Source organism: Mytilus galloprovincialis, chromosome 2 (assembly GCF_965363235.1).
Source record: "Mytilus galloprovincialis chromosome 2, xbMytGall1.hap1.1, whole genome shotgun sequence".
Taxonomy (NCBI): Eukaryota; Metazoa; Mollusca; class Bivalvia; order Mytilida; family Mytilidae; genus Mytilus; species Mytilus galloprovincialis.
Genome location: NC_134839.1, coordinates 19056699 through 19084130, shown reverse-complemented (window position 1 = coordinate 19084130; position 27432 = coordinate 19056699). Strand labels below are relative to the sequence as shown.

At 32.5% G+C, this 27432-nt stretch overlaps 1 protein-coding gene across 1 annotated transcript; it reads left to right on the top strand.

The window, feature by feature from the left end:
• Window positions 1-1413: 1413 nt before the first annotated feature.
• On the top strand, window positions 1414-27171 carry LOC143063054 (uncharacterized). The gene is made up of 7 exons (XM_076234977.1): window positions 1414-1584; window positions 4058-4429; window positions 8288-8473; window positions 9950-10174; window positions 20917-21066; window positions 24446-24550; window positions 25755-27171. The coding sequence occupies exons 1-7, from the start codon at window positions 1497-1499 to the stop codon at window positions 26051-26053; spliced, it is 1425 nt and encodes a 474-aa protein (XP_076091092.1). The 5' UTR covers window positions 1414-1496; the 3' UTR covers window positions 26054-27171.
• The last annotated feature ends 261 nt before the right edge of the window (window positions 27172-27432 follow it).

Genomic DNA, 27432 nt, shown 5'->3' with positions numbered 1-27432 from the left:
ATTAATACTGTTAAAGATAATTAATGAACTTACAAAATTGCAACATTTTATCACTTTCTCATAAGGAAAAATAGTAGATTTGAGTGTTATAATTATTATGAATTTTAAAAAAATAAAGAAAAGTAAAACCTTTTATTACTTTTAATAAAAAAAAAATATGTTTGGAATGAATATGTTAATAACATAAGAAATATTAAAATTTTTAATGAAATTTAAGTTTATACAATTATTTTCAAACTAAATAAAGATTATAAGAGATTTTTTTAGTTCCATATCATTTTAAATATTTTTACAAAGTTTCAAGAAAATTCATGAAATAGGGTAACAAGAATTCCGATGAGTTGCGAACATGACATACAACTTAACAATGTTATTTTACGAATCACTTACAATAAAAAAAAAAAAGTGAAATTTTATAACCAAGAAAAATATCCTGAACAAACTGAACAAAACAAAATAGTAATCTTATGTACTAGAGATACAAAGTTTCAAGAAATTTAATCAAGTAATAAGGAAGAATATTACAGGTCAGCACACACAACCGTATAGAAATATTGAGAGAAAAAAATCTTCAAAGTCATGAGTCTATTGAAAAAATTGTGCTGGGATTCCTGACAATATGCGCATATTGACTTAAGATAAGATAAGATAAGAAATTTTATTTCAAGTCGGGTTACATTAAATACAAACATAAGCTCTGTAGAGCTTTTTGCCGACTTTGTTATGCAACGCTTTTTGCCGACTTTGTTATGCAACGCTTTTCAAAGTTTCATTTTTTAAAATAATCCATTTTTGTTAGCTACCTGCAATTTACCTTTCGGCTGTTTAATTAGTATAAAATTGAGAATGGAAATGGGGAATGTGCCAAAGAGACAACAACCCGACCATAGAGAGAAAAAAAAACAACAGCAGAAGAAGTCACCAACAGGTCTTCAATGTATGATTGATTTGATAAGCATGTACTTGTATTGTATTAACTACTTGCACCTATTCCTTGAACGCCAACATAATTTAACAGGTAAATTGTCGGTAGATCAAAGGATGTTGGCATTCAAGGAATAAACCATAAGGACAAAAACTGCGCAAAGACTGGTACTCAAAATAATGTGTCCGGATAAGGTGTTATGTCTTCCTGTGGACTGTTACTTTGAAGGTCCGGATAAGGTGTTATGTCTTCCTGTGGACTGTTACTTTGAAGGTCCGGATAAGGTGTTATGTCTTCCTGTGGACTGTTACTTTGAAGGTACCCACTTTTTTTTTAAGAAACGTTTGGTGGGTATATGATGGGAAAGTCACAAAGAACAAATCAGTTTTATAACATTAACACAATTTGGACCGGATCATCATCATTTCCATTGTTCTAGTTCCGCATACGAACCGCATTTTACATTGATAAATTAATTTCCTGTGAAATTTCCAAATCGACGTGAATCACCTTTACTTCAAAAACCACAAGTGTTATGCCCTTATGTGATATAGTTTGAACTTCATCGACCATGATGTCAATCCGAAATATTTTGTGCCTTTTAAACATTATTTGTCATGTCACATTATTGTTGGCATTAAAAGTAAAACCTGGGTCAAGTACGTAATCAGAATGATTTCACCAAAACTACATTCATACAGTAAAAAAAGAGCATTCGTCTTCGTTTTCCCCTTTCGTTATACTGTCAATGGTGCTCGATATCTAATATAAAATACCAACTGCGTCTCGCCCATTCAACATGTTCAGGTTCAATGAGGTTCATGTGGACCCTTTACCTAAAACGGAATCCGGGTCTGTCCGCCCTGATTCACGTTCACCCAGGACCTGTTTGCCCAGGGTCCGTTCGCCCAGGGTCCATTCACACTGATTTTTATTTTTTTCTAATTGTTGTCTAGCTCGTTGTCTAGTCGCATGAATTTAAGTATTTGAACAAAATATGTTAAAGTTTGTTGAAAAATTGACAGAATATTTATATTCAGATATTGCTGCAATCAATTTATCATTTTTCCTTTGATTTGCAGAGTAGAATACTGGAATACAATGTATTTATCTTTATTGATATTTGTTTACAAAATAATTGTATTCAGTCAATCACGAATGTTCATGTATGCAGTATAACTGAGACTAGTCTCAGAGTAAAAATAAATGTACTTGTAAATCTGTTTTATGATTTACAGTTTGTACATCATTGTTTTTAATATTTTCAAGCTGAAAAACGTTTGTTTTTATGATTAATCAATCAAAAGACAAGTATCACAATAATCAGTGATCCAAATTATTTTGTCATTGAACAATTAATGATTCTAAACAAGTCAAAGATTTTAAATATTTCCATGTTTCCATGCATTTCAAGAATATATACATGTACCATAGAAATATCTGAATAAGTTTATTTTTTTAATTAGGGCGAACAGACTCTATTGGCGAAAGAACTCAAGGTGAACAGACTATGGGTGAATGAACTCAGGGCGAACGGACCCAGGGCAAACATGTTACATGTATTAGGGCGAATGGACCCGATACGCCTAACATAGCTGATTTTTCACCTCAAAATTTACTCTTAGCACTGACAAACATATGCATTTGGTAAAGATTTAAGGCATAGCATGCCCTAGATAAAGACATTTAAAATATGTTTTATGTTTTAGAAAAATAAAAACTGAACGGGATTTTGCGTTACACTTTTTTTTTATTCCTCCAGAAGGTGCCAAAATAAACTAAGTTGGGAAAGAGGTTTGAGAACTTCCCCACAGGTAATAATTGAAGTGAGCTGTAATAATTGACATGGACAATATAGATGGACAACTGTTTGTTAATTTTATCATCATCTGCAGGGATGAAATAAAGTGCACTGCAAATTCCAGTTAAGATTTTGATTTTTTAAATCATACAATGCATTTGAATTTTATTTATCTAGGGCATGCTATGCCTAAAAAACTTTTCCAGATGCACAGGTTTGTCTGTACTCAGTGTAAATTTTGAGGTGAAAACACATGAACCTTAAACAAGCCACTGTGGATGGTGCACATGTATATATTTAAAGCTCATCCCTTTAATTTATAAAAGATCATAATTCAGATGTTAGCTTGCATGAGTAAGTCCAAATTAGTGTGACGTCTTGAAAGCGTTTACATTTTTTTTGCTGTGACACATTCCTTCAGGGTTGCCTTAAAATTTTTATTAAATAGCCATCAGTCCATCGTAATTATTTAAACTGGACAGGTGTTTAACTTATGATAATGCTAATGAAAACCTGTGTTTGAAGTTAAGCCTTCAAAAATTCCATATTTTGGAGGCCATTAACCATGCTAACCTGTCCTAGACATTATTTTGACAAATAAATATTCTATAAAGCGAAAGATTTAAATTATATGGCCACTTACATCTGTCAGGAAGACAATAAGCAATGATTAGTCAGAGTTTCACCTGAGATTACCCCTTTCCTTTTTGACTGCAGGCACCAAAATATTTTATGAAACTAATGCATCACATGCAACACTTTTGGATTGTATTGGTCTTTGATCAAACCTGTCAACTGAACAGTATCCTGCGAGTCACACCCAAGAATTTCACCCCATAACCAGATTTTTTTTAAGTACCAGATGGGTCGATTAATAACCTGTGAATTCAATAAATGACACGTTTTATTTGAATTCTTGAACCTTTAGATTGATTTCTTAAGTGATTTTCCTTTGTAATACCAGCAAATTTGTATTTCTTCCTGGGCACAAAATTCAAATAGTTGTGTTAACTGTCAATTTAAGTGATGCATTAAGCATGTTAAGTGCATGGCTTCATTTGACAGCTTTTGTGTCAAACACACTCTTAATTAACAGCCATTACTTTATCTTATTAAGGTCATGAATAATTTGTCTATTTCAAAGTTGTTTGATAAAATTGCTGTTACTTCTCTAGTTTTTGTCACTTTCACAATTTACCCTTAAATTTAATTGATTTTTTTTTTTAAATGTAACTCCTATTTTGTCAAGGTCGTTAAAGTATTGAAGTAGCCCCTTTGATATTATACAATTATACTAACTTAGTATTCAGAAAATTTCATCTATTTTTTAGTTAAACCTGATATTGGATTACCAACAGGACTGATTAAATTACACCCACCAGGCAACGTAACAACAGGTTATGTGGGGACATTTAACATATATATTTATTGGTATGAACCTGAAAACTACCATCTGAAAATACCTTTCTTCATGGATCCATCTAGTGTTGACCCCATTGACAGACCCAAGCCTACCAGTGGAAACCAGTTATCTACTCATTCCAACCCTGAAAATACATACCATGTAGTTACAGGGAAAACAGAAGCTGGAACCAGTACAGAAGAGAAGATGAATGTAACAACCTGGTTTGGACATGAACTGGTTCCTTTTCACAAGGCTCACTTAATAGAATACATGGTAAAATGGAAGGAAAATGGAACAGGTATTCCAATGCATTTACAAACAAACAGAATAAATAAAATGATGTGATTACAGTACATGTAATACCAAGAATACAGATGGAATTTATAATTACTGTAGAAATTATGACCGTAATAGATTTGCTGCCTTTTACAGGTGAAAACCCAGGCAGTTGAAATCAAACAAAAGAAATAGACCTCTTTGTTAGAGAAGGGGAAAAAAGCCAAATTGGTATATGTGCATTCTTTACATTACATAGGGATAGTGATCCGGCAGCGTCGTTAGCTAACTTCTTAAAAGGTTTATATTTTAGAAAGTGAAAGACCTAGATGCTTCATACTTTGTATATAGATGCCTCATGTTACGAAGTTTCCGTCAGTCACATGTCCAATGTCCTTGACCTCATTTTCATGGTTCAGTGACCACTTGAAAAAAAAGTTCAAAATTTTTGTAATGTTGAATTCTCTCTTATTATAAGTAATAGGATAACTATATTTGATATGTGCGTACCTTGCAAGGTCCTCATGCCCGTCAGACAGTTTTCACTTGACCTTGACCTAATTTCATGGTTCAGTGAACAAGGTTAAGTTTGGTGGTCAAGTCCATATCTCAGATACTATAAGCAATAGGGCTAGTATATTCGGTGTATGGGAGGACTGTAAGGTGTGCATGTCCAACTGGCAGGTGTCATCTGACCTTGACCTCATTTTCATGGTTCAGTGGTTATAGTTAAGTTTTTGTGTTTTGGTCTGTTTTTCTCATACTTTATATATGCAATAGGTCTACTATATTTGTTGTATGGAATGGTTGTAAGGTGTATATGTCTAGCGGGCAGATGTCATCTGACCTTGACCTCATTTTCATGGTTCAGTGGTCAAAGTTAAGTTTTTAAGTTTGGGTCTTTTTATCTAATATTATATGCCAACGGTCAACTATATTTGGTGTATGGAAATATATTATGATCTATATGTCAGTCCCGCAGGTTTTATTTGACCATGACCTCAATTGCACGGTTCATTGCACAGTGTTAAGTTTTTGTGTTTTGGTCGATGTTTCTTAAACTATAAGTAATAGGTCAACTATATTTGTTGTATGGAAGCTTTGTTAGCTGTACATGTCTGCCTGGCATGGTTCTTCTGACCTTGACCTCATTTTCATGGTTCATTGGTCTTTGTTTAGCTATCTTGGTTAATGTTAAGTTTATGTGACAGTTGTAATCAAGCTTTATACTTAGGACTATCAACATAATATCAATGATTAGTAAAGAAGGCGAGACATTTCAGTGTGTGCACTCTTGTATATAATAGCTTTTACTTGAATTATAGTATTGAACTTTGATATATTTGTAAACATTTTAAATTATAAACAAATTTTCATAAAACAGTCGATTGTGGTAGGTTCAAATCCAAGTGGATCTTTTTTGTGGATAAGCATTAATTCAGCTAAAACAAATGCCACAGATAGATAATAGATTGGTCTTCTAAAAAATTAATTTGCATGTCTGCCTTGCAAAAGTGCACCTTTTTATTTCGGGTGTGTTTTAGTTGAAATTCTGTCTTGAAGCAAAAATATTTGACACACACTTCAGCTTCTATTCATTTTAATTATATATTTAATTAAAGGTTGATTTAATAACATTAAAAATTCACATTTCTAAAGAATGAAATATATGGGTCAAGTTAAATACCTTTCTAATGAGTCATAACAAAAGAGTAGGTGTGTTTGAATTACACAAATTTTTAAGAGCTTTTTAGTGTGTTATCTGGGGTTATTAGTCCTCAACCTCTGAAATTTTTTAGTCTGCCCTTCCACGAAATATTTAACTAGAATATTTTTTAAATGTATTTTAAACTTTCAAAAATTCCACCTGACAACAGATCAGACAATAGTTTTAAGTTGATTGAATGCAGAAATTAAACATTCCTTAAATGATACTCAATAGCTCAATAGCTAGTAGACACATTTGTCTTTTTAAACACCACTGGCATATCAGGATTGTTATAGTGCTATGATTGTAAAAATTGACTGGCGTAATGGCGAAATAATTTTGACAAAGTAGAATCCTGACTGTTAATGATATTGGTATAGTGTCAATTGTTGCCAAAAGGCATTTCGTTTAAGACAATAGCTTGAAAATAAGTGTATGCATATAAAATTCTATACCACAAATTATAAAAGGAAGGCTGTCTTGAATTGGGAATTATGGCCATATCAACATGCAAATGAGAAGTGGTCATTTTGTTTTTAAATGATTTTAAAATATTTGCTGATCAATTCAGATATATTAATTTTAGTAATTATTGTTCATGCATTGTTTTATCTTAAGAATGTATTTTGGATATGGGACCATGATAGGTCCAATATCAATTTTTTCAGTTCTTTGAACACTTTCATCCTCTGTCAGAGACCTATGCTTATATTTGATCACAATCCAGATTCAGAGCTGTAACAAGCTCGAAAGTAGTGTTCATACTTGCCCAAACTGTTCAGGGTCCAACCTCTGTGTTTTTGTATTAATCTGCACCCTATGGAGCATTTTATTACAATTGAGACTTCGTTTCGCAAAAATAAAAAAGTTATTTTAAATTACGTTTGCTTTTGATATGCAGAATCCCAATAATTAAACTTGTTCAACAATCAAAATAATATATGCATGCAAACTGAAACATTTCTGATTTTACAGTACCCAAAATTAGAAATCTTCTGTCAAATTTTTTCTTTTCTTGCAAAAAAATATGAAAATTTTAACACAAATTCTGTTCAACAGGTCAAAAATTTTAATAAACTGGTGAAGAAAACTGCAGTCCAGTTGTGACAGAGCAAGATGATATAATAAAGCATACTTTGTTGTGTACTTAAAATCCTATAAAACTTGGTAATATGAAAAATCATTAGATATCTTGCTTTGTTCTAGGTTCACTCTTTTTGATCAAGTGAATATAAGGTATTTCTGTGCTCCATGTGCCCTCTTTGTGATCAAGTGATCATTGGGTATTTTGCTATGTTCCCTCTTTGTAATAAAGTGGTCATAGCTATATGTTATTTTGCCTTGTTCCCTCTTCTTGATCAAGTGATCATTGGGTATTTAGCTATGTTCCATGTTCCCACTTTTTGAACAAGTGGTCATAGGGTATTTTGCTTTGTTCCTGAGTCTTTGTGATCAAGTGATCATTGGGTATTTGTAGTTTTCTGTGTTCCCTCTTTGTGATCAAGTGCCTGTGGTCATTGGGTATTTTGCTATGTTCCATGTTCCCACTTTGTGATCAAGTGGTCATTGTGTATTTTGCTATGTTCCATGTTCCCACTATGTGATCAAGTGATCATTTGGGACAATATCCCTAATGCGCCTTGAAATGAGGAACTCAAAAGTCACGTGTAAACAAAAAATCTCTGTGTAGTGATATTTGACACATTTCTATGATAAACAAATGACTGAGCTGAACCATTTGTGTTAATTTAGAAAGTAAGGGAACACAGAATAAATGTGTAAAAACTATGGAGCCATTAAATGTGTTCAAAGTATAAAATTTTAAAAGAACTTATTGTGTCAAAAATTGGATTTTTTACCATGAGGAGCCACATCGCAAAGGATACTCGGGGTTTGCTAATTTACGGAAAAATGAATCACACTTCGTACCCTGAAAATTTAACCACATATGTAAAAATGTCTCAGCTTCGAAACAAGCCATCCTACATATACAAGTTTATGATATGGGCTGAGCAACAGAAGAAAACGTTATCATTACCGCCTATGTAGAAACAATTGCGCATATTGCCCCATTTGGTATTTAGCTACAAATGTATGTTCCCTCATTGTTATCAAGTAATTGTTGTGTATTTTGCTATGTTCCTTGTTGTTTAATACAGTGTTTGATTTCAGAAACAAACACTACAATTGTTAATTTGTCCAAGAATGAAACAGAGTACCACATAAAAGATTTAGAGCCAGAAACCACATACCAGATTTCAGTGACAGCCTACTATAAGAGTGTAACATTTATGAAGAGTGAAGACATTTATGTAACAACATTACCAATACTAAATACAACTTCAACTTCTATACCAGGTATATAATCAGTAGATACACTACACCAGTTTTCCTCAAATATATCCAGGTGTGGCTTTTTTCTCACTGTATTGTTTTCTCCCCTCCTGAGGTACCAATTATTAATTGATTATCCTCCTGAGGTACCAATTATCAATTCATTATCCTACTGGGGTACCAATTATCAATTGATTATCCTCCTGAGGTACCAATAATCAAATGATAATCCTCATGAGGTACCAATTATCAATTGATTATCCTCCTGTGGTACCAATTATCAATTCATTATCCTACTGGGGTACCAAATATCAATTTATTATCCCCGTGGGGGTACCAATTATCGATTGATTTTCCTCCTGGAGTACCAATTATCAATTGATTATCCTCCTGGGGTACCAATTATTGATTTATTTTCCTCCTGGGTTACCAGTTATCCTCCTTGGGTACCAATTATCAATTGATTATCCTCCTGAGGTACCTGTTATGAATTAATTATCCTCCTGAAGTAACAATTATCAATTGATTATCCTCCTGGGGTTAAATAATCAATTCATTATCCTCCCAGGGTACCAATGATCAATTCATTATCCTCCTGAGGTACCTACCAATTATCAATTGATTATCCTCCTGTGGTACCTACCAATTATCAATTGATTATCCTCCTGTGGTACCTACCAATTATCAATTGATTATCCTCCTGAGGTACCAATTATCAATTGATTATCCTTCTGCGGTACCAATTATCAATTCATTATCCTACTGGGGTACCAATAATCAATTTATTATCCCAGTGGGGGTACCAATTATCGATTGATTTTCCTCCTGGAGTACCAATTGTCAATTGATTATCCTCCTGGGATACCAATTATCGATTGATTTTCCTCCTGGGTTACCAGTTATCCTCCTTGGGTACCAATTATCAATTGATTATCCTCCTGGGGTACAAATTTTGTTTACCAAAGGAGATATTTCATTTTCATAGATATGAAAAAAAGATGTGGTATCATTGACAATGTAACAACTCAACACAAGAGACCAAATGACACAGAAATTAACAACTATAGGTCACTGTACAGTCTTCAACAATGAGCAAAGACCATACCGCATTAGTACTAGTGTTATGACAACTTTGCATACCAACCTGTCTTATCCATTTGAATTCTAGTTCATCTTAAGCCATAAAAGTTTTAATCCACATTTTATATATATATATTTATTTACAAAGGGAAAAAAGTTTATATCAACAATCAAGTACTGTGGATTCATTTATTTTTTTGTGGATTGAGGAAAAGTTGCATTTTTGTTGATGTTTGATTTATGGTTTTGTAAATCTTTGCATACAAAGCCTACAGAAAATTTGTAATTTTGTTGAACCTTTCAATTTGTGATTTATCTGTTTCAACACAATCCATGAAAATTGGTATCCAGTGAATAATAATCAATCCAAAGTACTACAGATACTTTTCTTGGAAATATTAAAAGTTTGATTTATTTCAGATGAAGGTTGTTATTGTGATCCATATGGTGCGAAGGAAAACGGGAAAAAATGTCACAGAGTTAAAATGTATCCCAAACTCTTGATTCCTCAGTGTGACTGTAAGCAAGGTCATATTGGATTGTTCTGTGAGAATTGTGCACATACGTATTTTAGAACACAAAGACGTCACCCCTGTTATCCATGTCCGTGCAACAGATCAGTCTCTACTGGATTGTGTGATTTTGGTAAGTTTAGTTACAGAAAGTTTTGTTTCGATACGATTTTGATTTGAGTTATTTTGTTTTGCCATATATGCATCATGTGGCCAGAGAACACAGTTATTTCCCTTTGCCAAATGCAACATGTGGCCATGGAACACAGTTATTTACCTTAGCCACATGTATCATGTGACCAGAAAACAGTTACAATGTATTTTCCTTTGCCAAATGCAACATGTGGCCAGTGAACAAAGTTATTTCCCTTTGCCTCATGCATCGACCAGAGAACCCAGTTATATCCCATTGCCTCATGCATCAACCAGAGAACCCAGTTATATCCCATTGCCTCATGCATCGACCAGAGAACACAGTTATATCCCATTGCCTCATGCATCGACCAGAGATCCCAGTTATATCCCATTGCCTCATGCATCGACCAGAGATCCCAGTTATATCCCATTGCCTCATGCATCGACCAGAGAACCCAGTTATATCCCATTGCCTCATGCATCGACCAGAGATCCCAGTTATATCCCATTGCCTCATGCATCGACCAGAGATCCCAGTTATATCCCATTGCCTCATGCATCAGCCAGAGAACCCAGTTATATCCCATTGCCTCATGCATCGACCAGAGAACCCAGTTATATCCCATTGCCTCATGCATCGACCAGAGATCCCAGTTATATCCCATTGCCTCATGCATCGACCAGAGAACCCAGTTATATCCCATTGCCTCATGCATCGACCAGAGATCCCAGTTATATCCCATTGCCTCATGCATCGACCAGAGATCCCAGTTATATCCCATTGCCTCATGCATCGCCCAGAGAACACAGTTATTTCCCATTGCCTCATGCATCGACCAGAGATCCCAGTTATATCCCATTGCCTCATGCATCACCCAGAGATCCCAGTTATATCCCATTGCCTCATGCATCGACCAGAGAACACAGTTATATCCCATTGCCTCATGCATCAGCCAGAGAACACAGTTATATCCCATTGCCTCATGCATCGACCAGAGATCCCAGTTATATCCCTTTGCATCATGCATCGACCAGAGAACCCAGTTATATCCCATTGCCTCATGCATCGCCCAGAGAACCCAGTTAGTTCCCATTGCCTCATGCATCGGCCAGAGATCCCAGTTATATCCCATTGCCTCATGCATCGGCCAGAGATCCCAGTTATATCCCATTGCCTCATGCATCAGCCAGAGAACACAGTTTTTTCCCTTTGTCACATGCATATTTTGTAGTGCATTTCTTTGAAACAGTAATTGAAAAGTAAAAAAAAATTCACCTGTGCTTTCACAATCTTATTTTTACAGTGTGGTGTACTACTTTTGGAACAGATTGTATCAAGATGATAGATAACTTCATCAGCTCTAACTCAACATATGGACAATTTTATGCTAACGGGGTCATGAATTCTTTTGACAACTTCTGAAATACTAATTTTTAATATTTTATGGCTGGATCAAATTACTGCTTTACTTTAAAATTCAAGATTCAAATTTTTATGCCCAGTTGATTTAACCCTTGTCCATCTTTATGTCTGTGCGTTCATCTGTACGTAGATCCATACATCATATAAATATATCAATTTTCCAGAATTCAAAATTATTCATGATACAAATAATTCTTTTTTTAATTTTAAAAATAATTTTGTGCCAACCAGTATTACTGTAGGTTGCTCTAGATAAATAGGAGAGAGGGCATACAAATAACTTGTATGAGCTCAGTTGATACAAATAACTTGTATGAGCTCAGTTGATACAAATAACTTGTATGAGCTCAGTTGATACAAATAACTTGTATGAGCTCAGTTGATACAAATAACTTGTATGAGCTCAGTTGATACAAATAACTTGTATGAGCTCAGTTGATATTTGCACACAGTTATGCAATAAGAGCATTTTCATGTAGTCTCGGATAATAACAAATGATAACACATTTTTATGCAATATTTATAATTTATGTACATTTAACTTAGCACTGTGTACATATGTTTATAGCCCATAGTTTTATGCAATAAGTACACTTTTAGATTACATTGTGTTAACACAATTGTTTCAGAATACACTTTAGATTGATTCATATATCAGAAAATGGTAGTTTCAAATCTTTTCAGGCTCTTTTGAGCCTTAATTCTATATTCTGGCAAATAATATGTTTGCTATTATAAGTAGCAGGTATCTTGTGGTCATCAAATTCTGCAATAAACCATAGACAAATTTAAGTATTCATGACTTTATTAAACATATTCACCATTCTGGCCACAACTTCACACCATTGTCTTGTTAATTTTGGATTACTAAATATATATAAAGCAGCTTCCTGAAATGAATCATTGTATTTGATTTGTTCTGTTACACACCATTTATTTTGTATATCTATAAACTGTAACATAGATTGCCTACTTGATACATTATCATTCAGATGGTAATCACTTAAAGAACTTAGTAGGTGTGCAAATGCAATATAATGGTAAGTCATTATATCATGGTCACTCAATTTAAGTTCTGTTGGTAAGACAACACCCCACAATACTACCGGTTGAATTACTATTTGTTTCCATACTGAGCTCAGCCTTTCTTTCATTATCATTTTCAGCTCACATTCTTCCTTTATAATAACTGAACAAGGATTATAAGGATTCAAAATTTCATTTGTACACTTTGACAAAGCATGATTTATTATGGCTATTGTTTGTAAGTAATGTTTATGGACATAGAAAAAAGAGGCCATTGTCAGCCATCCTGATACAGCATCTGAATGTGAACCAACTAAAAGCTGACTGAGTGCATGTCTGTAATTGTTGTACAGGTGTTTATTGTTTGGGTTATTAATTTGTTCTGTATGATGTCTGAAAATCATTTTGAAACTATTTGATAAAGAATTAGTAAAGATACATTTAGATAATTCATACCTACAATGATACAGCAAAGTGTTACATAGTACCCTCTTTTTATTGCAACCTAAAACTTGATCAAAAAATGATGGAAAGATGTCATATGGCCAAAAATTCGCTATTTCTTTAATCAATCTAGCATTTTTGTTTTTTGATTTGGTAATTTCATTATGAAATCTACTGTAATCGTGAAGAGTCTGAGAAAGTGAGAAAATCTTAATTCCTTTTATATATGAATTCTTTAAGATACTGATTAAAGTGTCCCTGTTTTTTTTGTTAAACCTTAAATAGAACAAGTTATTGTCTGGAATAAAATAATGTAACAATGTAGAATATTCAATACAGTATAACAATTTTTTTAAACAAACCATAAAACATTGTATGATATTGTCTGATCTCCAAAAATATGGTTCTGTTTCTTCTGCAATCCAAAACATCAGTGTCTTCAAGAAATATGAACATAATAAACCTTTTAAGTTTTCATTTCTATCAACTATTTCTTTTAATAAAACTTTTAACAGTGCATAACAAAGAAACTGAGTATGACTGAAAGAATATACAAGTAACTTTTCAGCTATTGAAAATGAAATTCTCCATTGTAGATGCTCATTTCTAGATCCTTTGTAGCCAATAGGAACGAATAAGACACCACATGAAGTTATTTTTGAAATAAGTTCAGGGGACGGCCATGTTCCACGTGCTCTTATAATCCATGGCTTTGCTTGAGCGACCCACTGATCACACTGACAGCAGAAAGCAAAATCAAACCTGCCATTTTTATCTGATAAGCAGGGTCCATGGATATTGTTTACTGATTCATTGTAGAATTCAAAACATTCATATGATATCCATAATTTGTAAAGTTCACTTGAAATAAGGTTCTTCCCAGATTGTTGCTGGAACATTTGTTTGTATATATGTGGTAAAATGTTACAATTTGTGAATAGACGAAGATATGTGTAGCACGGTTGTGTATCTTCTGTTTCCATAACTAACACACAATCATGATTCTGGACAGCTTCTCTCTCTGATTCATATACTATGAATCTCTGATCAATTAACATCAAATCAAAATCACTACCATTTAAATTTAGACCTTCTCCCTTACTGCCACTGCTTAGTCTCAAAAATTCTTGATGTGAAGTTGCCATATCTTGACTTGTCAGAATCAGTCGTCTCCCTTTTACAACTTCCTCTGATCCGATCTTATAACACAAATAATTATAGAAATGCAAAGATTCTGCTTTGTTGTGAGACATTCTCTTAGTTCTTGAATTAGATAGTTAAGTTTGTTTATCTGGATCTTATTTACCTAAAAAATACAAATAGAATAATGTAAAAAAGAAAAAAAATCTACTATGATTTATCTGACATTATTAACTGCTGATATAAATGGGGAGGAAAAGGGGAGGAGCTGGGTATATCAAATATATATACCATTAATGGAAGAAAAAATGTCCAAAACCAGTTACTATACAGTATGTTTAAAAGGGGATTTGGTGTAAACTGTAAACCAATTAATTGACAAAAAATTCAAAACTTTATGAAAGTAGTAAAACAAGCAAGTTCTATTTATTATTTTAAATTCATATAATCTTCACTCCTTTTGAGGGGAAAATGTTGTTAATGGATGCATGATATACTCAACCTTCATATATAATAAGGTGTACCATTAAAATGCAAGCCACACATATTTTATCCCAGCAGTGTAACATTAAAATGCAAGCCACACATATTTTATCCTAGCAGATACTAAATTTCTTTAATTGAACAACTTACAGTAACCTGAGTAGAATACTCACTGTAGATTCAAAGTTTGAAGGAAACTGAACAAATATATAATAATTTACAAACGAAACTGAATTAACTCATGGTAAATCTGTAGTATAATATATAATAAGATACCATATAATTAAAAAGTAAACTTTGTCACTTTTATGGTTTCAAATTCAAGTTATGGAAGAAGCATTACAATTCCTTGTGTACTTAAACAATTCCTTAACTTATTTGGGTGAAATGATACTAAAGCAGCTACAAATTTATTCTTTAAGCAGTTAAATTTGTTATTTGCCTTTTAACTCTCATATGTTTTTTTAAATGATGTATACATACCAATAAATGAGCTTTAAATTGTTATCCTTCTTTTCTCTTTGAACAACTGGACCTTTCCAATACGCTGATTGAAATACTTCAAATTATCAGATGATATCAACTTATATGTAGGCTGACAAGCAGTTTCTACGAAAAATATTAGACTGAACTAAAGATAAAAAAGCAGAAAAAGTTTCTTCCTGTTTCCTTTTTATAAAAATCCTCTTAAAATGGAATTTTTCTCAAATTATATTCTATTTTCCCACGGCCCACCACTTCACTTTATCATTTTAACAATCTGATCTGAAGATACAGTATTCTATTTACCAGTTCTTATTGAAAGAAAGCTGAGCACCCTGTAATTATACCCCTGCTATAAAAGAGGTTTACCTCTGCCTGTCCATCTGTCAGTCCATCTATCGGTCAGTCTGTCCATCCCATGAATATTTTCATTGCATTTTTCTCTGGAACTTCTTGACTAGGATTTTTGAAATTTGGTTTTAGGGTTTAAATAAATCAGTTATACAGTGTGATGGGTTTTTAGATTTATCACTCAACAACTTCCTGTTTACCGAACACTTGTATCATTACACAACATAGTCGAAAGTTGAAAATTTATTGTCACATTTTTCTGAACAACTACAATACAAGGATATCTTAAACTTGGTTTCAGGGTTTATATAAGTCCATTAGCTATACCGTGTGATGGGTTTTCAGATTCATCACTCAACAACTACCTGTTTACTGAAATATGTTGGCGTGGGTATCATCAGTGAGCAGTAGTTCATAATTTTACATGTTTTGTTTTGTTTTACTTACACATTTGGAACAATTTTTTATACGACCGCAAATTTTGAAAAAATTTTCGTCGTATATTGCTATCACGTTGGCGTCTGCGTCGTCGTCGTCGTCGTCGTCGTCGTCGTCGTCCGGCGTCCGAATACTTTTAGTTTTCGCACTCTAACTTTAGTAAAAGTGAATAGAAATCTATGAAATTTTAACACAAGGTTTATGACCATAAAAGGAAGGTTGGTATTGATTTTGGGAGTTTTGGTCCCAACATTTTAGGAATAAGGGGCCAAAAAGGGCCCAAATAAGCATTTTCTTGGTTTTCGCACCATAACTTTAGTTTAAAATAATAGAAATCTATGAAATTTTGACACAAGGTTTATGACCACAAAAGAAAGATTGGGATTGATTTTGGGAGTTTTGGTTTCAATAGTTTAGGAATAAGGGGCCAATAAAGGGCCCAAATAAGCATTTTTCTTGGTTTTTGCACAATAACCTTAGGTTAAGTAAATAGAAATCTATGAAATTTAAACACAATGTTAATGACCACAAAAGGAAGGTTGGTATTGATTTTGGGAGTTTAGGACCCAACAGTTTAGGAATTAGGGGCCAAAAAGGGACCCAAATAAGCATTTTTCTTGGTTTTCGCACTATAATGTTAGTATAAGTAAATACAAATCTATGAAATTTAAACACAAGGCTTATGACCATAAAAAGAAGGTTGGTATTAATTTTGGGAGTTTTGGTCCCAACAATTTAGGAAAAAGGGGCCCAAAGGGTCCAAAATTAAACTTTGTTTGATTTCATCAAAATTGAATAATTGGGGTTCTTTGATATGCCGAATCTAACTGTATATGTAGATTCTCAACTTTTGGTCCCGTTTTCAAATTGGTCTACATTAAGGTCCAAAGGGTCCAAAATTAAACTAAGTTTGATTTTGACAAAAAATGAATCGGTTGGGTTCTTTGATATGTTGAATCTAAAAATGTACTTAGATTCTTGATTATTGAAGTTTTTTGGTCCAGTTTTCAAATTGGTCTACATTAAGGTCCAAAGGGTCCAAAATTAAACTTTGTTTGATTTCATCAAAAATTGAATCCTTGGGGTTCTTTGATATGCCAAATCTAACTGTGTATGTAGATTCTTCATTTTTGGTCCTGTTTTCAAATTTCAAATTCTACATTAAAGTCCAAAGGGTCCAAAATTAAACTAAGTTTGATTTTAACAAAAATTGAATTCTTGGGCCTCTTTGATATGCTGAATCTAAACATGTACTTAGATTTTTGATTATGGGCCCAGTTTTCAAGTTGGTCCAAATCAGGATCTAAAATTATTAAATTAAGTATTGTGCAATAGCAAGTCTTTTCAATTGCACAGTATTGTGCAATGGCAAGAAATATCTAATTGCACAATATTGTGAAATAGCAAATTTTTTTTTAATTAGAGTTATCTTTCTTTGTCCAGAATAGTAAGCAAGAAATATCCTATTGCACTATTGTGCAATAGCAAGAATTTTTTTTAATTGGAGTTATCTTTCTTTGTCCAGAATCAACTTAAATCTTTGTTATATACAATATACAATGCATATACACTTTTTACTACCAACTGATAAATTTAAATAATCTTTACCATTCAGTGATAACAAGCAGTTTTTTTACATCTTAATATTTTATGATGTATTTAAAGAGTAGTTATTGTTGCAAACTCCATTAGAAATTTGAATTGATATCAGTTTTGAAAAAGGGAAACGGGGATGTGAAAAAAAAAGGGGGGGGGGGTTAAATTTTTCTCATTTCAGATTTCATAAATAAAAAGAAAATTTCTTCAAACATTTTTTTGAGAGGATTAATATTCAACAGCATAGTGATTTGCTCAAAGGCAAAAAAAACCTTTTAAGTTCATTAGACCACATTCATTCTGTGTCAGAAACCTATGCTGTGTCAACTATTTAATTTTAGATTTAAAAAGTTTGAAGAAGAAATCTTTAATTGATTTGTAAAATCTTGGCATTTGTTTTGTGTAAAAAAAAACCATGTAATGTCAAAAATTTGATCACAATCCAAATTCAGAGCTGTATCATGCTTGAATGTTTTGTCCATACTTGCCCCAACTGTTCAGGGTTCGACCTCTGCGGTCGTATAAAGCTGCGCCCTGCGGAGCACCTGGTTTTAATCTATATAAGCTCACATAGTAGAGTACCTTGAATGCCCTAAATTACCCATAATGACCTTAAAGTCCTGAAATAACCAATGAAACATGTTGAAACAGGTACGTATACTGATCGATTAAAGATCTTCAATTGAGTAAAGAATCAGTTTTATATTTTTATTCCCCCACCGTTGCGGAGGGGGCATTTAGTTTTATCCTTGTCCATCTATACATAGTTACGTATGTCCCAAAATTGTTTCCATTCTCTAACTTGAGTTTGCCTCAACCAAATGTTATTAAACTTCTACAAATGCTTATTACCACAAAATACAGACTAAGTTTGAATTTTGGTGGTATCACTTCAACCGTTCTAGAGTTATGCTCCTTTACAAATGGAAAATAGGAATCTAATATCTGTTCCAAAAGTATCAATGGTATAATTTTTAAGATTGAAGTTATTTTCCTTTGTCAATAATTTAATTTATAATGATCTTTTTCATAATTTTCAATACGTTTCGATTGAGTTATCTACCTTTTGCAAAATATAACATTTGCCCTATTTTAGACGTGGAACACATGCATACAAGAAACCAAAATTGTAGTTTGAATTTTAATCAAATTGAGTCAGAATGACTTAAATACTTAAATTATAGTCTTTGTTTTATCAATTTCACATGTCTTCAACAAAATAAATTGTTTCTTTTAGGATATTACATATTTTTTTAAGGGGGTATGTTTGACTACAGTTTGGATTGAAGGTACCACACATATCAAATGGGAAATGATGGTACAGCATGGACATAGTGTTATTACTCAGTTCTTATATTGTTTTTTTGAAATATTTTTTTGAAAAAATTCAATTTCAACCAACAATTGGTCATTTAAGGAGGGTCTTCATCACTTTAACATAAAAAAATCATAAACACGGAAATAAATTTGTTAAATTTTATATTGGATATCTTTTGATCAGGCAAGCCTACTTCTAATCCTAAACTAGTCATCATCTATAGTATGTAGCAGTTGTTTCCCTTTATAACCAAAGAAAAGTTTAACACATGGAACTACAGCTGTGTTAAATTCTCAAAAGCTGCAGAAAAATAAATAGGTTTTAAATTAATCTGAAATTCACATGCACAAATAATCATTGATAATTTTGGTGTTAGTACTTTGTAATTTAATTTCCAGCTGACCTGGGCTGAAATGCATTATGAACTATTGCCATCTTTTGTCTTTTTTGTTGTCAGTGTCAAGCATCTTCATGGCTTTATAAGTTTATCTTCTTCTTTGAAAGTTTACCGGATTGGAGATTGGGAGACCCTCCTCTAACAACAGTTTTTGTTTAATGCCAATAAGTGTCATTGGTGGCAAATAATTCCTATTAATACTTAGGGGACGACCATTTGATATTCTGGGGGGGTTGGGACATGGACAGGGGTCTGTCTTGATATTGAAGAAAAACAACATGGCCAACAGGAGGGGCAGGAGGATTTTGAAAAATAAATAACTCAGCCGTGATAACCACAAAAATAAATGGTTTGTTCAGTGGTAGTTTGTTTGAAAATAAATTACCTGACTTGCAATGTAAAATAAATAACTCAGCAGGTATAATCAAAAGTATGAGAAGATCGCACCAGATTTTTCATAAATTCGTCTCTTTTCCAAAAAAAAATTCGGGGAAACGCTTCCCAAATCTTTTATTTATAAAAGTATGAATATAATTTAGATATACTTGAAATGTCTGCAAATTGGTTTCATTTAACTGGAGGTATGTTTTCCCAGGAACACTTACTTCACTGTTATTATAGGGCCGTAACTACATTGAGGCAAATGCCTCATGTGGGAAATTTCAAAACCTAATGCTTGTCTCCATATCAAATTGTGTTCACGGCGAGTGCCTTACAAGAAGCTAGTTCTGTTCTCCCTCAGGCGTAGCCCCTGATTTTTCAGGATCAATGTTTCTTATTTATTTGTCTATTGTTCATTGATTCCCTTTCTGTATTCTTTTAGTGTTGAATTCCTTTTGGAATTCAGTAATTTTGTTATTAACTTAGCTTGATCATGAGTTTTAAATAGAAAAAGATGCCACAGACTTAACAATGTGAATTACATTTTTGCTTTATCATGCATATTGGTCTTTTGATATTGTCCCTAGCAACTTGAGTCTTACACTGAATCTTTACATTTTGCTTTGAGACTTAAATATTGTCAAAACATTATTAAAAACAGAACTTGCATTTTTCAGATTAAGAAAGGGTCTGGGGAACACCCAGAAAGCATGATTTTGCATCATTTGTTCTATAGCTTCTTGTGACGTCAGTTGCTCCAACAATCTTTTTAAAAAAATTTGCCTCGCTCCGCTCGGCGAAACATGTTTGCCATTACTTGGTTACTGTGAATATATGCAATACATGTAAATGTATATGCAGTTGGGAATATAGATTCATTTCTGCAGAGGATGATGATTAATTCTAATTTAATGGTACATATAATAACCTGACTATACATCATGTATTATTTATAATAAAAAAAAAAAAAAAAAATTGTATGTTTTCGAATATTATAAATATAGTTGTGAAAATAAATAATCAGTCCCTTGCTTTAATGAAAATGAAAAATCTTGCTTCAATTGTGCAGAAAACAGATAACCTGTCCTCCTAGTCCTAGACATTTGTGGTGAATAATAAATGAATATTTTATCTTCCTACAGATTATTTTTTTTAGTGCATAATTTTGTTTTAGCCTTACAGAGCTAACGTGTGAAATAAGATTCAATTGTTATGAACATTAAGCTGCATATATATTTGTTATATATATATTTATTATAGATGAGGATAAACTCCAGTGCATAGGGTGTAAAGAAGGATACGGAGGAAGGCGGTGTGAGAAATGTGTAGATGGATATTTCCGTCTCTCGCCAGATGAACATTGTAGGAAATGTATGTGTTATGGCAGATCAAAATACTGTGACAGGGCAGGTAAGTTATAACAATGCATTAAAATATTGTCATCTGCATACTGGCAAAGGTATTTAAAATTTCCTTCAATGTTTATAGTACTTCAAATACGATATAGTTCGTGTAGATTTAAAAAAAACTATTAACAATCAGTGCAACAAAAAAGAACGCAGCTTGCAAGAGAGGTGTCCCAATTCAATTTTCATTATGCCAGGTTGATAGTTGCCTTATTGGCAATCATAACTTATCTCCTTATTTTCTTATAAGACGGCATCGTCCGAAGACGGAATTGTTTCTGGATAGTATAAGTTTATAGAAATCTATAAAATTTTAACACAAGGTTTATAACTACAAAAGGATGGTTAGGATTGATTTTATGGGTTATTGTCCAAACAGTTGAGGAATTAGGGCCAAAAAAAGGGGCCCAAATAAGCATTTTTGTAGTTTCCAGACAATAACCTGTGTTTAAGTGTATAAATCTCTCTGAAATTGTAGCACAAGCTTCCATACTACAAAGGGATAGTTAGGATTGACTTTGGGGGTTATGGCTCAAACCATTTAGGAATTAGGGGCAAAAGGGGGGGGGGAAACAAGGGTTTTTCTTGTTAAAGGACAATTAAGACAATTTTAAAGCAGTTTAAAGAAGGTAATCCAAATCCATTTAATGAAACCAAGCAAAATGACAATGATACAAAAATAAACAAAGGACTACTACCAGTTACTGACATGCCACCTCCACATAAAATATATGAGAAGAAGATAACCTTTATCATGCCGACAACTGGTTTTAGAATAAATGTGTTTATTTCCTATGCAAAGACCTTATGAGTGAATCAATATTAATACCAAAATATGCAATCATTAATGACCTGACAACAGTATTGTAACTACAATGTATAATCCTTCCGAATAAGTCTGTTTAAAGGTTTGGTTAGCTTTTGAGGTAAATGTCAAGATTTTTGTGCTTTGTAAAGAATATTACCATAAAATATTGGATGTGAAATACGTAAATGTATAAGATGTCTGCATGTTGATTTATATTTACAAATGATGTCCTTGTACAGATGATAAAATTTATGTTTTGACTAGTTTGTGATATTGAAAACCCTGATGTAATAATTTTTCAGTAATAGAGATTTCTATCGTTAAATATAGATTCTTACATTGATACCAGTGGATTATTGGATTTATCCAATCTCAATAGTTAAATTATCAATTTTAAAGTCCTAGGCGAGGACTTTAAAATTTATAATTTAACTATCGAGATTGGATAAATCCGATAATCCACGAGTAACAATGTAAGAATCTGTTTCTTTAATGATTAAAAAATACATTTTCTTCTTTTGTTAATCGAAAATCTCTTTTGTGTGCCTTTCACATTGCACGAAGTTGTCAATTTCATTAACACCTGTTAGCATATTTTGATTCTTCCAGTTAGCTAAAAAGGTCATGCCCCTCAAAATTATCCAATGATCTTTTGAGATCACCAGCAACCACACGTTGATTAAATTTTTTTATACAATGGGTTCGGAAAGGGATAAATTTCCATAGAATTAGAGAAAATCAAATATGTTGTTGTGAAAATAACACTGATCATAGATACCAGGACTAAATTTTGTATATACGCCAGACGAGCGTTTCGTCTACAAAAGACTCATCAGTGACGCCAGGCCTCGACAATAAAGCTTGTCCGATTGTCCGGTACCAGAGGGAAAAAAGGTCGGACAAGTAAAAGCTGTAACAAGCTTGTCCGTTGGGACAAGTACAATTATTCTGATGAACAAAGTATAATTATAAACAAAAAACAAAAAAACAAATATTAATTTGACATGTTTCTGTATTCTGTTTATACAAATGCAAAACTTTTTTCTTCAACATGTTTACTTGCAATCGATATAAATTTTTAACTGGTTCTTTGTCAGGTACTTTTTAACAGGTTAAAGGTATACTATTCTCGGAAACCAGTCTTACTGATCCGAATCAATGCTGCGCTTTGTAGATAAGGTAACTTTTAGTTTGTTACCCCGATTTTGTTTTTTGTCCATGGATTTATGAGTTTGAACAGCGGTATACTACTGTTGCCTTTATTTACATGACAGTTCGTCACCTCGACAGGTTTAGCTCAAAGTTTAATAGACAGTTTGGCACCGCAGGAGATATATTTAGTAGACATAATTGATAGACAGTTTGGCAAATCAGTATCTCATTTTCTTACCTTATTCTGTTCTTTATAATAAATACCATACCCGTAAATTTTTCATTAAAATATTTTTTTTTATTTACCATAATTTCATAAAATTTACAAAATCATATTTGATCATAAGTAGAAAAAAAACCAATACTTGCAATATGGTGACCTATAGTTGTTAATTTCTGTGTCAATTGGTCTCTTGTAGAGAGTTTTCTCATTGGCAATCATACCTTATCTTGTACTTGACTCATATTTTTGAAAAGTATTTCAAAAGAAATTCATCAAATTCTATTCTATTGTTTAAATTCGTTTTGTTCCTTTAATCAACTTAAAATGTAAAAAGGTTATTATTAGTTAAAATAATTTTGGACAAGTAACAATTTCATTCGGACAAGTTGAAAAAAAAGTTATTGTAGAGGCCTGAACGCTCAAATCCAAAAAAGTTGAATACATTTTACAGTATAAGTTATTAGTCCCCTACCAACGAAGTTGAGGGGGACTTTAGTTTTGCATTCTTTTTTTCATCATGCTTGAGGATATTGATTTGATATTTGGTATATTGTCTTATCATGACAAGTTACATATCCATTTGGAATTTTGTTCCAGCCTGATGATTTTCAGAAGAGTTATCATATGGTCCTTGAACTTAGAAAATTCACTCAAATTATCAGTTTTCCTCACTTCTTGCCGTCATGCTTGATGATATTAATTTGATATTTTGGAGATTGTTTTATCATGACAAGTTACAGATCAAGTTCCAATTTTGTTCAAGTCTGTTGATTTTGAGCAGAGTTATGGTCCCTGGAATAAGAAAATTCACTCAAATAATCAGTTTTCTACTTTTTTTCCGTCATGCTTGAGGATATTGATTTGATATTTGGCATATTGTTTTATCATGACAAGTAACAGATCAAGTTAGAATTTTGTCATGGTCCTTGGACCTTAATATCAGTTTTCAACACTTTATTTTTTCATGCTCAAAATTGAAGACTAGATATTTGTTATATAGCTTACACCATGCCATGTTAGAGATCAAATTTTAATTTTGTTCAAATATAATGAATTTTTAATCCGTAGGGGAATATGTATTCCCATGCAAAACTCACAGAATCCTTGTTATATTCATTATTGTTAAGTTTGATATTGTTGGAGGTTCTTGGAAATTAGAATACTTTTTACAATTTTACAAATAAGTTATTATCTTTGTAGGCCATTGCACGTTTTGTAAAGACAATACAACTGGTTACAGCTGTGAAAGATGTCAAGATGATTACATAGGAGACCCAATGCATAATCGACCTTGTATACATAAAGGTAAGGGTGGATAAATCTGTTAGATATATAGGAACATACTAGGATTTACTGAGAAATGTTATTAATAAACATGTTGATAAATGCCTGTCAGCTGTAACCTTTAACACATAAATAAATGATCTGTACATCTACACCAGTAAAATAACTGATAAACTGTTGTGTATGAAACTGTTAACACCAACCTAAAAAAAACTACTGTAATGATAAATATACAACTAACAAATGGAAAGATAATCAAAAACAAAAAATTGAAAAAGTGTGAATGAATTCAACATAAGCAATCTAAGATCTGCCTTCAATACCTAAAAAATCAAAGAATTATAAACTAAGCAGTGATGAGTTCCTGGCTTAATAAAAGACATATGAACATGTGGCTGGGTAAACTATGTTTATGCTATACATACATCAGTAGAAGGGCATAATGGTTTAAGGTCACCTGGCCTGAAGGCTAAAAATAGGACATATGGGGTAAAATGTAGTTTTGGGTTTATATCTCTGAAACTAAAGCATTTTGAGCAAATCTGACATCAGGTGAACATGTTCATTAGGTGTAAATTTACCTGCCCTGAAATTTTCAGATAACCTGTTGTTGGGTTGCTGTCCCTTAATTAGTAATTTTAAGGAAATTTTGAAGTTTTGTTTATTATCTTAAATATTATTACAGTATCTATTATCTAATAATATTTAATAATCTATAGTATCTTATACAATTAACAATGATTTTAACCTTATTTTACATGATTTCAAAATCTGCAGTAAATACAGGTGCGTGACACCAGCTCTCGAGAGCCTCTAGTTTGGTCTATCTGTCTGTTTGTCAATTATCAGATTTCGGTTTTGGTTTTAAGTAGTTTGTGTTTGAATTGAGGTGAAACTTTTTGCTGATGTTCATTATTAATGATATGAACCATTGAAACAGGGAAGAATAATGGTATGAGTGGGGTAAGGTGTCTTATGGACACATATAAATATTCGTCTATAAATGTCTTGTTCTTTAGGGTTTATAATAAAGTATTCTGTCTTTCTTTTTATACAATTATGTGTACTGTGCACTCATTTTAATTTTTTATACCAATTTTTAAGGATTTTGTGGATACAAACGAACCATGAAATCAAATATCAAAGGAAAATGCAATTGTTCATCAGTTCACTAAAACTGATACCCATGAATATAAATGAATCCACTGTATTTTACTTTTTTCAGATAAAATAAAAGCCACATCAGCACACACAGGAGGAATAGTGGCTGGAGTTTGTATTGGATTGTTGATTCTGATAGGTGTTGTTGTGGGATATATCCTGTATCGTAAATGTAACAGCCTTCCTAACGGCAACAAGTTCTGGACTGTGGAGCTAAAAGACGATCACGAGAGGGTCAACTTTAGTGCTTTGCCAGAAGATGAAATTCAAGCACGCAGAATGGACTATGATTTTTATCAAGATCAAGGTGGAAATCGTGGAAGAGATGGGTCACAGAAATATTCCCATTTGCAAGAGGTTTAATGTCTAGGAATTGTAGATTTAAATCAATGTTCTAATATCCAAGTTTTGTGAGTTTAATTGAAAAATAGATCTGCATGCAGTGAAACTTATATCATGTATATTATACTGTGGTCCTTTTACCTGATGGTTAAATCAGCAAATAGTCTTTTAGCCATATTGTTATAGCATACGACCCATTTGTATTATTATTAATTGGTATGTGGTTCTTTTGCCATATGGGTTATTGCTTACTTACCATAAAAAAAAATATATCTAAATTGAAAATCTGATGTATGAGCATGGAATATAAATATGAAATGTTTTGTGGTTTCAAGAATCGTACAATTGCATCTGACATATATGTAAACCATAAGATTTATTTAATGGTTGGTCACTGTCATAGCAATTTTTGTGATTATTTTTTTTTTTGGCACTGGTTTTCCTTTCACCTTTTGAAATGGAACTTGATTCATTCTGAAAATTTATTAGCAAAAAAAGTTTTAATTTAACCCAAATAAAGTGTTGCTTAAAACAAACTGCTTAAAAGATAGAAAATGTAGAAAATGGCACGTCTTCATTTTTAGAATTAATTTTAATTTTGAAATAGTGCATTTTGAAGTTATATCTGTGAAGTAAAGACCATTTCAATGAATTTTCAATATAATATATGATTCTCAATTTTTTAAAGCTATGATGGCATCCATCTTCAAATTTACATTTATACATACATGTACTTTAATGTTAAGTAACTGTACATTACATATCTGGTAGGTTAAACAACTTACAATTAGTTTTTTTCTTTGTATATTCTGTTTCATTAAAGAACAAATCCTAAACTTTTGATATTCAGGGATTGTTTTATATATGTGTATATTGACTGAAAGAGAGATATATTTTGTCAAAAACAGTGGAACCTGTCAAAAGTAGGTAAACCTTGCCACGTTACTATTTGTTATGTAACACAAATATTGAACAAATGAAGGACTGTCTTCGTAAGTCGTTTTATCATACTATCTGCTAACTATCTCACAAATAACCTGGCTGTATTGAAGACCCATTGGTGGCTTCAGCTGTGTTCTGCTCTCTGATCGGGTTGTTTTCTCTTTGACACATTCCCCTTTTCCCTTCTCAATTTTAAATAAATGTTTACTTTGTTTATACTTATTCAAAGAGAGGCTTCTACAAGGTGGTAGAGGTAAAATTGTTACTTTTGTGACAAAGGCAATAATTCTAACTTTCATTTAGGATCCTCTTTGCTTTCTTCTTTCAAGCCTAGTTAATTTTTATACAAATGTTATGAACTATAGAAATAAATGTTGCTGCCTGATTTCTAAACTAAATCGCAGAGTATGTATCCTTCTCAAGCCCTTCATTTATTTGTGAAGGAGTTCAAATTTTAT

What these genes read in the sequence shown, in the direction of transcription:
- LOC143063054 (XM_076234977.1), top strand. Translation starts at nt 1,497, where the DNA reads ATGATGTCAATCCGAAATATTTTGTGCCTTTTAAACATTATTTGTCAT. An exon ending in ATGGAAGGAAAATGGAACAG is followed by an intron (nt 4,430 to 8,287) that starts GTATTCCAATGC and finishes GTTTGATTTCAG; the next exon opens with AAACAAACACTACAATTGTT. An exon ending in AACTTCAACTTCTATACCAG is followed by an intron (nt 8,474 to 9,949) that starts GTATATAATCAG and finishes GATTTATTTCAG; the next exon opens with ATGAAGGTTGTTATTGTGAT.